Source organism: Cyprinodon tularosa, unplaced genomic scaffold, assembly GCF_016077235.1.
Source record: "Cyprinodon tularosa strain WSP-4 unplaced genomic scaffold, ASM1607723v1 ctg506, whole genome shotgun sequence".
In the NCBI taxonomy this organism is placed as follows: domain Eukaryota; kingdom Metazoa; phylum Chordata; class Actinopteri; order Cyprinodontiformes; family Cyprinodontidae; genus Cyprinodon; species Cyprinodon tularosa.
The window spans coordinates 57,388-72,381 of NW_024039237.1; the positions used below are offsets into that span (position 1 = coordinate 57,388).

At 40.9% G+C, this 14,994-nt stretch overlaps 1 protein-coding gene across 2 annotated transcripts in view; it reads left to right on the top strand.

Moving 5' to 3' along the window:
- The first annotated feature begins 40 nt into the window (after nt 1-40).
- The window catches only part of ubash3bb (ubiquitin associated and SH3 domain containing Bb), a 74,792-nt gene continuing 59,838 nt past the window's right edge, over nt 41-14,994 (top strand). The window contains exon 1 of one of the 2 annotated variants that reach the window (XM_038303143.1): nt 41-237. In XM_038303143.1, the coding sequence (XP_038159071.1) occupies nt 110-237 (128 nt within the window). In that variant the 5' untranslated portion in view covers nt 41-109. Of the gene's footprint in view, nt 238-6,250; nt 6,408-14,994 lie in introns of those variants that run through there. The other variant, XM_038303144.1, reaches the window with a different exon arrangement.

Sequence of the window (14,994 nt, forward strand, 5' to 3'; positions counted from 1 at the left end):
CTCACTGCTCCGCGCTGCTGCTCGGCTCCTGCGGACCCTCCCGGGGGGCTCATGGACTAACCGGGGCCCTGACCCGCCCGCTCTAACGGACTCTGTCTCGGACCGGACCATGGCGGCCAAGGAGGACCTGTACAGCAAGATTCTCCCCCGGAGGCTCCGGCAAAGCCGGCGGGGTTCGGTGAAATCCAGCTCCAACCTGGACGTGCTGTTATCCATGGGCTTCTCCAGGCACAGAGCGTGAGTATCCGGGCCCGAACGAGCCCTGCCGGTGTGGATGTGGGTCAGAAGCGGGGGTCTGGTTCCCGTTACCCGGTCCGCTGCTTCTCCTTTAGGAGGGCAGAATGAGGCGGAACCGTTAGATGAGTTATTAGGAGACGATCTGAGTTCAACATATTCATCTTTTTTTCTCTCTCCCGGTTCAGCTGGTAGTTCCTGTCATAGTTTGGTCAGGAGACATGATGGAGTCATGGGCCCTGCAGGGACGGGGCCCCTGGGGCCCAATCTAGAAACCAATCATTTCAAACATCTGACCCTCATTAGAGGATCAGCATCAACAGGAGCTGTTTTTATACCTAAACCCTCTTAAAGTAAAGGATTTAGTTCAGTCTGGGGGGCCACGCTGCCTCCAATCACCATCAAATCATAACTTCATTTAAAGCTAAACTTCTAACCAATAAATTATGAAGATTGATCTCGTGCTCTGTAAGCATCATGGATCTGATGTTCCCTTCTATTGATCTAGTTTAAATTGCTGCTGAAGTGTTTGGGTATCTTAAGGTCTCCTCAAACGTTACTTTCCTCTGTAAAACACTTAGACTTTATTGTCATTTTTTTTACACACCATATATACTAAAAGAAATGTCGTTCAGTACAGCTCTCAAGACATTTTCACTTTCTCAAAAATGGAAGAAAAAAAAACCTCCCTGGTAGATGTTCTCCTGTCGGTTCCTTCCCAGTGGGACCAACCGGCCCCTCCTTGGTGAATGATTCCGATCTAAAGGACAAACTGAAGATGGAGGTTGTGTCAACGGTTAATCGACGTTGGTTTTAGAAGTCGGGTTTATGATTGTCGCCCTGCAGGGTTCGGCTTCACCTTAACCCTAACCTACAGGAATAGGTTCAGTTTATTAATGTCTGTAGTTCTGCTTTAACCGACCCAAATCTAGATGACCTAGAAATGTAGACGGAGAAGAAAGCAGCGGGAGCTTAAAGCGACATTTTCTCTTAAAAAAAAAAGTCTGGTATTTCTCATGGGAAAAATCTAACTTCACAGCTTGTTTTCTTCCACACACATTTCTATATTTTATCAACGTGTGAAATACTTGAACCCCAGTCGGCCTCGGCAGACGGCCGCTCACACTGAGCCTGGTTCTGCTGGAGGTTTCTTCCTGTTAAAAGGGAGTTTTTCCTCTCCACTGTCGCTTCAAGCATGCTATGTGTGAGGGATTGCTGAAGAGTCAATGAGTCGATGCAGTCAGCTGGTTTTCCTTAGATAGAAAACTTTGAATCAATCAGACTGGATGATCTGGTGAACTGGAAAGTGCCTTGAGATGACATGATGTGAATTGGAGCTATAGAAATAAACTAAATTTTATTAACACATTTTTTAGCTCATATTATTGATCTCCCCTGACACTAATCAGACAGGAAGTAGGCCTACATGTAGAGTGAAAGGGTCAGGTGTCAGGACAACCAGCGGAGGTCTAATTTCTGATCTGATTAAGCTGGAGCAAAGTTCAGTTACTCTAGAGGGATTTTCTGATCATCCGGTCCGTCTTTTTTGTTCAAAGATATGAACGAGTAGAAAGACGGGAATAAATATCCTGGAGCTTAGGAGATTTCTCTAACATGCTGGTGAAGATTCTCAGTCATCCAGGTCATAGTCATTGCAAAAAAAGTAAAAAAAACAAAATGTGTTTCCAAGTTTGAAGATGTTTTGCTTCCCATCCAGGAAGATTTTTTAATTCAAAATGTCAGAAATAGGGTTGCTTTATAAAGTAGCCCAACTAAGCCTTGTTTTTGCTTTTTGCATGTTTTCTAAGTCAAAACAAGGCAATTCTGCCGCTAATTCTGACATTTGAATTGAAAAATCTTCCTGGATGGGAAGAGAAACGCCTTCAAACTTGGTAACAAAGTGTCTTTTTTTAAACTCTTTTAGAGTTTCTCTATAATGGCTGAAAAGACGAGTCAGAAACTAGTGCTGACTGGAACTACTGGCTGATGTTCTGCTGTGTTTCCTGCATGTCTTTTACTGTGAACCAGAATTTTTCTGTCTTTAACAGAAACCTCCAGGTCTGACTGAAATCTCCCAAAGCAGAGAAACAGTTTCTGGGTTTAATGAAACATCCTCAGCTTTTCAGTCACAATCTCAAATGGTTTGTTTGCACATCGCTGCAAAAACACGGCGGTGGCAGCATTAAGCTGTGGGGTTTATTTCTTTGAGTGAAAATGTAAATCATGCGGAGATAAATTCATACAGATGCCCCCTGAAAGGTGGAGACGATGAAACTAAAGAAGCAGGAGGTCATTTATTTCTCTGGTTTTTAGGAGGTTTTAAAACGAGTTCTTGAAGCGAGCATCGAGGCGTCCGCCTCACCGAGCTGCTGCCTTCAAGAGGAAACATCAGGTCAAGGTTTCTCAGCAGACATGACTGGTTAATAGAGAGCGACTTCATGCCATGCTGAGCTCACATGATGTTCGTCATGGAAAAACAGCTTCTTAAAGCAGATTAAAGGCCGTTTTGAATATTCGAATGTATTACTGTAACGTCTGTAGCTCAACGCATCAGGGCTGAAGTCGTTCTCTGTCTGATGGATGAGAGAAAACGAGGCAGTCTGGTCTTTGGGATGCCATTTTCACCGTCCCCTATAGAGCAGCAGAAGTTCTGTTTTCAGTGGTTTGTTCCAGTTTGTCACCTCAGCACGAGGCAACGCAGCCCACGCATTTCCACATGTAAACTGGCTCTGAAAGCTCGCCTAAAATATCAGATCTACACAAAAACACAGACGGCGGCTAAAGATGACTTTAAAGAGATGGATTGATGTTCTGATTCAGAGAAGTTTGGCCTGAGAGAGGATGGTTCTGGTTCTAGGATGTTCTAATCTTAGAATTACCTGGAAAGTCAGATTTAAAGGAAAAGTCCGGTTATATTCAGAATACAAACCTCTAAAAGTAATTTAAATATGAAATTATTATATCATGTTCAATAAATTATGTTTTTAATTAATAGTAATTTTCATGTGAATGTGCTTTACTGGAGGCATCCATGTTTGTCAAAGAACACTACTGCCACCTACTGGTTTGTGACGTCACGGTGCGGTATCGGCTGTTGATCAAGTCCCAGTGCTGTATCTGGTGCTTGTCACAACGCGCTATTATCCAAGTCATCTTGAAAACATTCTTCTTCCAAATGTTGGCTACATATTAACATAGTAACTTTTTGCTGTGATGCAACAGTCAGATGCACTTAATTTGTTTTTATATAACCCTTATTGGCCAAGAAACACAAAGTTACATAGGTAATATACAGTAAACAACAACAAAGATATTTTTTAAGCCTCAATTAATATTAGTTTAGAAGTAAAAACCTATTTTATTATTAAAGGAAAAGTCGCTCATATTCAGAATTCAAACTTCTGAAAGTTCTTTAAATGTGAAATGATTCCATCCTGTTCAATAAATGATCAGTGTTTTTAATTCAGAGTAATTTTCATGTGAATGTGCTTTACTGGAGGCATCCATGTTTGTCAAAGAACACCACTGCCACCTACTGGTTAGTGACGTCACGGTGCGGTATCGGCTGTTGATCAAGTCCCAGTGCTGTATCTGGTGTTTGTCACAACGCGCTATTATCCAAGTAATCTTGAAAACATTCTTCTTCCAAATGTTAGCTACATATTACGGGTTTTTTCTCTGGCCAGAAGTTCGATGGCAAATCCTCCCTCTTCAAGTTGGCGATCCAACGACCAACCCGTCCGTGGAGGATCAGGAATCAGAAAGGTGGAATAACTCTTTTATTTTCACTTTTACCCGATGTATTCCAGCATCCAGCTGCTATGCACGTGGGCATTGTCAGTTTCACTATAGCTCTGGTGAATTTCAATGGTGAAGTCCTCTGGAAATCTTCAATAATTGTTGTTGATTGCAGATGTGTCTAGTAGTTCCCATTGATTTAGCTTGTAAAGCGAGGAGAATGGCGCTAGGCTTACCGCACCGTGATGTCACTGCTGGAAGATGGCAGGAGGGAGGGGTTACTATATTTGGGCAAAAATGGCCGCTCCCAGACTCAATGATCACAACGAATATTATTTTTAAAAATTTTTTACTGACCATGACCTGTTTTCAGTCCGCCTGTCTGTGGCTGAGCTTTTCCTTTAGCCTCCTGCTAAATAAAGCAGAGGAGACGTCACACTGTGTGACTGTGTCACAACCCGATCCGTCGCAGAAGTACGATACGTCCTGCACATGCGCAAACCGAACAACTTCCATGTAGGCGATACTTCGTTTTTCTTACTTTTTTACTCTTTTGTATTTTTCAGGTGGGGGGTTGCTTTAAATATTTTTGTATGTGCGTAAATATTGCATATTCTAAAAAAATAAAAAATGCAATACATAAAAAACACTTACACTTTGAACGTTACTGTTACTGTTCTGAGCATGCCCTATGATGACGTAACGCAATACAATGGAGAGAATGTAAAATGGATCCATTTCTTCCAGAAAAGTCTTCAATATTTTCTATACATTGTAGGTTATTATTCTTTAATGTTTTAAGTATATAAATAAGTAATTTCAGTACCGTTATCATACATTTCAGTGACGTGAATCTTATTGTGTTCGCGCATAAGCAGGACAGATCGTGCTTCCGGGACGGATCGGGTAGTGACAGATTGCGACAGAGCAGTGGCTGCAAAAAACGGACCCAGCGATTAGAATCTTGTGATAGCGACTAGAGCAGCTAGCGTAACCAAAGGAGGCAAAGCTACGACTTTTTTATACCAGCGATTAATACAACATATATAAAACAAGAAAGGAAAACTAGGGTGAACATTGATCGTTGATCAAGCTTTTTAGCGTTGATGTTGACGTAAAGAAGGAAAGTGGCTTAGAAACTGTTGTTTTTTGCATGACCGGGCAGCACCAGTGCGCCACCTACGGGCCTGGAGGAGTTAAACCTCTTTCTTTACCTTGGAGGCTTTCCAACAGTTTTAAATGCAAATTTCTTTGGATCATGACCAGAGGTGCAGCCAGAGAATGTTAATAAGGGTGGCCAGGCGATAATCGATGCACACCGAGGGGTGGGCGAAAACGATGGGCGCCAGGACCTCAGGGTCAATCCACACTGTTCCTAAAGGAAAATGAACATCAACATCGTCCATATTTTCTAAATAAAGACTAACTATAATTTTCCTACCTTTGCTAATATATTAATTATATATTTAAACATCCATACTGTCTAAATTAAAGGTGTAAATTAGAAAATTCTTTCAAGTTTGAGTTCTTAATCATTGTCATTACTTACATACTTTTTCAATAATCATTCTGCATAAAATAAAATTTTAAACCTAATAATATCCACATTAAACTGATTCATTATTATTAAAGTAGTTATTTATCTCTGATTTCCCTGAATACTCCTAGATGACTTGCAAAGACATAATTTTCTCTTTACCCAATAAGACAAAATCTTTTTCTGAAAAGAGCTTGAATTCAGTTTATTTTATTTAGTATATTGATGTGCATAATTAACCATGTTTAACTTTAATATATGAAAAATTAAAATGTTAAATAAGGAGGAACATTCCACTTGAGAGTATTACTGCTGCCGCCGTCTGTATTAAAGGAGAAAAATGGTAGGAGTGGCCACAGGGGTGGCCAATGATTGGGTAAGGGTGGCCATGGCCACCCCTGGCCCCCCATCTAGCTCCGCCCCTGATCATGACAGACAGGCTGAAACAACAAACCAGGGAACCCTTGCTGTGAAACCTTCAGCCTTCCTGTTATCTGTTGAATGTTTTGTTCTTTCTTTGCTTGAACAGGTTTCATTTAAGCAACTCCTTCCACCTCCTGCTTTGTCTGACTTAACACGCCATTGATTTATAGTTAGCTAACTCTAGTGGTGTTGCTATCAGTTATCAGCTCTGCGTTCACTGACCAGGAAAATACTACATCTGTCTGGTTCAACCAGCTGGAAATGTATTGATTCCTGGAAGCAGCCTATCTCCTGGTGCAATGATCATACCTAACAACAGGGAGATGTTTTCTAGAGAAGAAGATTCTCTTAGCTTCCCATCCTGGAACCAGGAGTCGGCTGAACACTCTTTAGGATAAATTACTTGAAGACAGAATTTATTTTTTTCACATCATTCCTCTTCCCGGAGAGCAAAATGCTTCCAGGAAGTCACAAGGTACGTCTCGTTTAAGTGGTAAATGTCAGCCATGTGCATGTCAGCCAACTGGTAATGTAATTATCAATTATACATGAAGCAGAGTCACGCTCGTTGCTTTAAGAGCTGTGGAAATGTCTGTCCGCAGGCATCCAACAGCTAGAGACGCTGCATGGGAAATAGTGTCTGACTCTAGCTTCGCTCTTTCTAACGATATGAAAAACCCAGTATGTCTGATATAAGATGTTTGAACAGTCATTGAGGTCAGAGTTACTGGTCTGCACCGAGCAGCAGCAGCTAATTAAACCAAGACCATGTAAAACCGACTGTATCGGTTCTGTGTGTGGAATCGATTAAACTCGTTACAGGAGATAGCTGCAAGTTGAGAGCCTCTTGGTGCATCCCTCTCTCATTCCAACTTTTAATATACAGTTAGCCAGATATTTGCCAGATTGACAGATCACAGGTCAGATTCAAACCCGGGTTGGCCGCATCGAGGACTAAGTACATGGGTCGTGTGCCCTAAACACTGCGCCACCTGTACGCCCGAGTCGCCAGATTTTGCTAAAGTTAATGCTAACCAAAGTTTTATCAAATATTCAGCTCGGCAAAGAACTCATGCTCTTCCTCAACACTGAAGTCCTCAGACATTTTTCTTTCGTTGTTTCTTTCTTTGCACAGGTAAACAGCACATTTCTTCTTCTATGCTTGCATTATCGGCAGAGCAGACGCTGAATGCGCACTTTCATCTGGTTTGGTCTGCCGCGGTTTCCGTAGACTCGTGAACGCGCTTTTAGGAAATCCTATACACTACTGTTTATGCTCTAAAACATTCTAAATGACTTTGTTTCGAGTAAATTATGGACGCTACCCACTCAGGACACTTGGAATACATTGGACGAGCAGTATGGAGGAATATTGACACGTTTTTTGTGGACTTTTATGGACCTTTCTGCCTCGGGCGCCATAGACCTCCATTATTTGAATGTCAGCAGACAGCAAGAAGCCTCCCAGATCTCCAGATGCATTTGAGATATCAAAAAAGTACTCCAGAGTGTTGTTCAGCATGGGGGTGAGTAGAAAATGAAGGCTAATCATGTTTTGGGTGTACTATTCCTGGCAAGGCAAGGCAAATTTTTTTGTATAGCACAATTCAGTACAAAGACAATGCAAAGTGCTTTACATGATTAAAATACAGGAAGATAAAACAGAAAAAATAAAAAATAAATAAAATAAAATAAAAAATGCAGAAACAAAAAAAGAAATTAATTTAAATTAATTGTTCTATTAAAAGTTGCAGTGAGAACTTTCCTCATTTGACACAGGAAGGGTCCAAATATCATGTAAAATACATAAACATAACTGTATCTTGTGTATAATTAGAATAATGTCCCACAGCATGAAAGGAGAAACAGACTTTGCGGGTCGAAGTGGAGAAGGGTTCCAGAACCCGCCTACAGTTTTTATCTATATAGGCTTCCCTGAGTACCGCATTAATTAATAGATATAAACCATAATACTCAAGGAATATCAGTCAATTCACATCATGTTCAGAATCCGAAATGAATGATCATGACTTATTTATGATCCATTCTGGGTTCTGGAACGATCAGGTTGTTGTTTTATTCAGTGGCGAATTTAGGAAATGTGGGGCCCTTGGCAAAGACAGGCAGGGGTTTAATGATAAGACAGAGTTTTATGAGGCCCTCAGGAACTTGGGGCCCTAGGCAACAGCTTAGTATTGCCTAATGGTAAATCCCCCCCCCCCCCCCCCCCCCCCCCCCCCCCCGGTTTTATTCTGTAATGAAGACCTTCAGGCTAACGAGGAGGTTGTAGACCTGCTTTGATGACCAGAATGGGTTTCCTCTACGTTAGATCTGCTTTAAATAGATCAGCACGCATGTCAGTTAATCTCTGAGTTCTGATCAACAGAGAGTCACTTCCTTTGTAGATAAAGTAGAATTTATTTTTACACCAGTTTCTGTTCAAACCGTCACACAGGACGCCTACGGTCTGGATCTGGACTGTGTGCAGTGGAAGCAGTCCGAGGGGACGCGGCGCTCGCGGATTTACAGCAGAAAGCTTTTCCGTTTAGCTCAGTGCTGCTTTTCTGCTGATTTGAAGGAGGAATGGAAAATGTGGGCATTCAGCCGACTGTTCCAGCTTCATCTGCAGATCCACGGCCCCCGCCAGGAGAACTCTGTTCTCATGAATTATTGAATCATTTCCTTTTTTTTTCCTAGCTTAGCGCCCTTCATAGTGCGGATGATTCAGAGCGCTTTGCCTTTTTATCTGTATTCAGCTTTAGTGAGAACATAAATAAAAACCTTTACATGGAGGAGAGCATCTGATGCGTCTTCATTTTATGGCCGCTTTAATTTGAAGCACCTGACCAGGTTGAATAAACGTCATTAGTCTTCCTCTTGAAAGGAGAGGAGGTTTATCTCTGAGGTATATCTGTGCACGTTCAGCTCAGGGATGCTGTCGAGGTACATTTGAAGCAGGGAACCAGACAGAGCGATCAGATTATAGCCCATCGTCTGCAGGGCGGCACTGCTGGAACTGGGGGGGGGTCAGGTTCTAACACATAAAGGCCCCGTCCACACGAAGTCAAACCCTGGCCTAAACGCACACATTTTTCACCAAACCAGCCTCTCATCCATACGAAGCCGGCGTTTTGGGGGAATGTAAACAATCTTTTTTTTATAAAGCCTTCAGAGTGGGAAGATTTTGAAACACCGTTTTCGCGTTTCCATCTTTAAGCTCTAACCGCAAACATTTATTTTTTTTACACGCATGCGTCATAGCGTCGCCTCTAAACACGCATGCGCGACACAGTATCACAACAACAATGGCGCTGTACTGTGTTGAATGGTTGCTGCTCATGTTACTCACCCTGCTGTCGGGCTTACAACAGAATCTTCTTCTTCTGGAATATCTCCAGGAAGAACAGAGCAATATGGACGACATAGTTCAGCACCTGAATTTGACTGAACTACGAAAATGGACCCGCAGGGCAACCATGTATAAATATTAGTGCGCATGCCCAACGTTTCGTCGCCTATTTTTGCTTTGGCACCACAGAGCCACTTACAGGCCTGGCATACATTTTGCGGCGTTTTCATGCATTCCTGTGGATGATCACATTTATTTTACGTCTCCGTCTTTACGACAAACGTTCTGGAAAATATTAGCATTTCGTGTTCGTTTTGACTTCGTGTGGACGGGGCCTAACATGTAACTCCCTCTGAAAGCTGATGGATACAAACAGGCTAAAGGTCATCGGGGGGGGGTTCGCTTAAAGATTTGAAGTCTTGTTAATATGTAAAGGAAAAAAAAAAGTCCTACTCTCTGGAGCATAAATTAGCTCGGCACCCCCCTCCCCCACCTGTTGCTGTCAGTCAGCTGTCGGTACAGCTCTGAAATTTCCCCTCTGCTTACAGTAAAGACAAGCTGGCTCAAATCTGTTTAGGCTCCTGTCACACCTTTCAATTTTAGGTGAATACATAGAGTATTCCTAACAAGTCCAGATATTATATTATGGAAGTAAATCTGTGTCGCTAGGAATTGAATTCAAAATGCCCCTAAAATTTAAATGTTGTATGTTTCCAGGAGTGGAAAGTAAAAATAAAAAATACTGATGGTGAAAAAATTAAATGTGGCCCTGCCTTGTAATTACCCTTTGTAATCCATAATCCAGTGCTGCGCTTCGGAAGATGGCAGTTGCTAATCACAATTTAGGGAGTATGGATGAGGAAAGGCCTGAAGAGGAAACATATTCTGGAGACGAAAGCCAGAAAAACTCTCGGCCATATTTGGAAGGATTATTTGTTTCCAAATGCACAAAAGGGAACAATGTGATAATGCAGTGCAACATGTGCCTGCCCAGCAAAACGGAGCTTTCGGCATTTAAAACATCAACATCCAATTTACGAAAAAATGTGGCGGTAAGTTAGTTATCATGGTGTCTGTTGGACAGTAGGATTGAAAATAGTTTGCACTTTATGGTTCAGGTTGTGACTGTCCTTGTGCTGTGAGGAAGTATGTTCCTTAGCCCAGCAGATCTTTTGCAAGTGTGGATGTCCACTGAAATTCGCCTTGAAATCGATTAAAACACCTTGTGCTTAATTCCATTCATGACTCATCCTTTTTTTGCATTAAATAACTCAAAGTAACTAAGTAACTTTTACTCAAATTACATTTTAAATGAAGTAATTTTTTACTTTTACTTGAGTAAATTTTGAGATGGGTAATTTTACTTTTACTCTGAGTAGAATTTAGGCAAAGTAAAGATACTTTTACTCAATTACAATTTTTTAGTACTGTTTCCACCTCTGTATGTTTGTACTTACTGTTTCAGTGTTAAAATATATTCAGAACACATTTTTGACCTGAAAAAAAATTAATTGTCATTATTTCTATACGGAGCCCCTCTGATGACATGGTCAAAAAAATGTTTTAATTGTGGCCACGAAATACTATTTCGTGGCCACGCAATAAGTATAACGTGCGCACGAAATACTTATTAATAATATTAATATCATTCCTGGACAACTGGGTAAGCAAATCGAGCGCGCCTTCTCTAAGGTCTAAGGCGCGCTCGATTTGCTTACCCAGTCGGTCTCCGCCAGTCACGTGACATTTGTTGCTAAGATGCTATTTTAGGTGGAAAAGGCGTAGTGTAAACAACCGCAGCATAGCTAAACGAAGGACTAAAGGCCTGTTTACATAGCAGCCTGTCCAAGATAAGTCATTACAGTTAACATAAGCCTGAAAACAGGGGCCGATTTATTGATATTATTAATAAGTATTTCGTGCGCACGTTATACTTATTGCGTGAGAGGGGCTCCGTATTTCTACACAGTTGAAATTTCATTTATTTTCTCTTCAAGCTAAAAGTTCACATTACTTTTTCAAAGTGATTACATTTTCAATACTTATTTTTCAGTTGAATTTTTGAGTGTTAAAAAAAATCTGCATATAAATATGTTTTGACATATTTATATGCAGACATAAGACAGCCATGTCTCCCTCCGCCGCGGAAGGAGACATGGCTGGTGTTGGGCTTGCTGTCTGAATGACGGCGCGCACTGATACGAACAGAGAGAAAATAGGACCAATTGATAACGACGTGTGACTTTTTCCACTACAATGTTTTTGGGATGCGAAAATATCACTCTTTTGGACACATAATGTTTTGGGAAGAGAAAAGTTTTATTTCGCTGTTCCTAAAAACCTGCAGGACTACTTTCGGCTTGACCAAAACTGGACGATAACTCTGCTCACAGGACGCTGCCAGGGGTAAGTCAGTGTGATTGCATGCCGCTGGTGATCGGGATGCCATACAGATTCATGTCAAAAATACCGAACTATCCCTTTAAGTTTTCAGGTGTATTTTCTCACTTAAAAACATATTAAAACTACTTTATTCCCACTGATCACAGCAAATATAGCTGCAAGGCAGAGAAAGGATAGTGAAGCTCCACCCAACGCGCTTCAGACACACTTTTGCACCGCGCAGCCAGAGCAGCAAAGCTGCTTCAGCCGCGCGTCAGAACTAACTGGTACAAGCAGCAAAAATGAAGCAGCAGACGCGATTTTGCTGCTTTTGCTGCGTCCGATGTGAACGTAGCATAACTGCACAAATATCGCCACTGTGCTAGCAACGAGCATGCTTTTAACTGGGGGCGTGTAGCAGTTCTCGCCGTAAAGCAAGACCGACTCTCGCGAGACTTCTGAGCCTGTGGGTGTGGGCCGAGGGCTCCTGCAATTGCAAGTGCAGTATTTCCCCCACAGACCACCAGGGCGGCCGAGAATACCTTTGTTCGACCTGAAATGACTCATTTAATCATCCAAAACGTTATGGAACACATTAACTAACTGAAAAATGTTGCATAGTATGCCTTTAAGACAGTGAAATAGAGCCAGTTGAATCTCAGGAGGCTGAAAATATTGAGCTTGATTTTTTTTATATGCAGATTTTTTTAACACTGAAAAACTAAACTGAAAAATAAGTATTGAAAATGTAATCACTTTGAAATAGTAATTTTTTTTAGGTCAAAAATGTGTTCTGATTATATTTTAACACTGAAACAGTAAGTAGAAACATACGACATTTATATTTCAGGCATTTTTAATTCAAATCCCAGCGACACAGATTTACTTCCATAGTTTATCCAACGACAGACTAACTTCTGCATAACGCCCATGAAATGATGCACAAGCCAGTGTTCTGAGGGGGGGCAGCGATGCGTCCAGAGGCACCGACTGGATAAAAAGATTTCTGTGATGGCGGTATTAACCTAGCTGCTGTTTACTGTAAGAAAAAAAAGAAAAAAGGTTTCTGGTGGCAGCAGAACAGCATCATGTCTGCTTGGAAGTGTGTTGGTGGTGGGCGTGAACGCAGGGAGGATGATCCATCACTCACCTTCTGGCTCACCCTATGATGGGGATGAAGTCTGGAGGAGAACTGACGGTTTCCTCCTTTATACCAAAACGCTACCAACAGAGATGGGAACTGTACTCAAGTAGATTTTTCTGATATTTTTACTTTACTTTACTACTTATTTTTATGGCGACTTTTTACTTCTACTCCTTACATTTTTACACAAATATCTGAACTTTCTACTCCTTACATTTTAATTTAGCTTTGAATCATTTCAATGGAGTCACCGTTATTATTTTTCATGTCATCAATACCAAATTCAGTCTAACTGGATGGGAATCTACGTTGCATTTGACGCACCACTACAAGATGAATCGACAGATTCGGCGGTATTCATTGGCGGCAAATCATTGCAGCTTGGTGGCGGTGGCGTTAGCATAGTAGCATGGACGACGAGATGATTGAAAATGAACACAACGGAGATCTAGTCCTATTGGCAGACATCCATTTAAAATGTAGGCAACAGCATGAAAAAAGTGGTTTCTACTTTTACTTTTATACTTTAAGTAAATTTACAAGCCTGTACTTTGTTACTTTTACTTGAGTAAAGAAGTTTAATCAGTACTTCCACTTTTACCAGAGTATTTTTTAACACAAGTATCTGTACTTTTACTCAAGTACGGAAAGTGAGTACTTTTGCCATTATACAGTAGCTGGAAGTTAGAAACACGTTCAGCGCTCGTCTGGAACGCATCAGATACGTTTATATGCGTTGGAGAGAAGTTCTGGATAAGTTACGCAGAGGTTTAGGATCAGCTAGACGCCACGACTGATGAGGAACTGACACTGAACGTACGTCATCCATCAGATAACTGACCTGCAACTGATGATGCATGAACATACGCCGGCATACGTCCAGAAATGTTCAGCAGCTTTAGGAACATTTCCTCCTTCTATTAAAGCTGTTAGATAGTGTTGTAGATATTTGCTTTGAACTTTATTCTTTCCATGAATCTTCCCTACGTTTGTCCCAGTTAGCCGTGCAGATCAGAGGCCTCCTTTATCTCATTTTAAATGTCAAAATCTGTGAGTATTATTAAAGCGCGACTCCTGCTGGGATGTGGAACCTTCGATGGTTACATCATCGCTCTCTGTTTTCTAGTGTTCGGTTCTCTTGTTTCCACAGTTTCTAAAACACTCATTTAAAGTTGCTCTTTCTGAGAAATTCTTTTTACTATTCATGACAGCAAACCTCACCTCTCTACACTGCAAAAAATTAAAATTTGAATGAGTCAATTTTCTTAAAATAAGTGCATTTTTTCTTGAATTGAGTAGATAAGTGAGACACATTAAAATAAGAAGATAATATTGCATTGTCTTATTTCAAATGCATGTTATCTGATTTTCTTATTTTAAGAGTAAAAATACTCATTCCATTGGTAAATCATCTTACCTGCTCAAATTAAGGGTAAATCCAATTTATTTAAGAATTTTTTGCTTATTTATAGATGGTTTTTACAGTGTAAGCCTGCAGTTAGAGTCTCTGGGGGAAGTTCACTTTCAGAGCCTCTTTCATCATCCAAGATGCAGATATATATTTTATTCAAGTTTGCTCTTCCAAGCGGTTTGTGGCGAATCTCACAGCATTTTCCTGCCGCTCTGGAAAAACAAACAGTGGCGATTTCCCAGAACACAGGAGCAGCTGCAGAAACGGGACCATTTTCTGGCGTTTAATGGTTTTGCTGATATCAGCAATAGTGAAGAGGTGGAAACTGTTTGAATCCACAGCAGCAGCACTGCCCCTTTAGCTGCTGTCTGGTTCCTGTGGTTGCAGCTTTTTTCTGCTGCCGTCACAAATTTAGCTGATTGATAAACTGTCACAGAAATGTCTGCAATAATCCGTAATATCCTAATTCGGTATCAGCCAAAGTGATCCGACGCTGCCACTGAAGCCTTTGGCCTTGAAGGCAACTCAATCTCAATTTTTTTTCCTCATGATTTATTCAGCTAATATAAATTTATAATACAGTTAATTTTCATCAAGTGATAAACTGATTTATTGTCAGATATCAACTGTGTGTTTTGAAGTCTGCATCATTAATGGTCCTGCAGGATGTTTGGACCTGTGAGCCTCTGTATGTTAGCATCTACAACCTTCATAAAACTTCCTTCAATCATTTCTCTAACAATAATATTAATAATAATAGTAATAAAGAATAAATA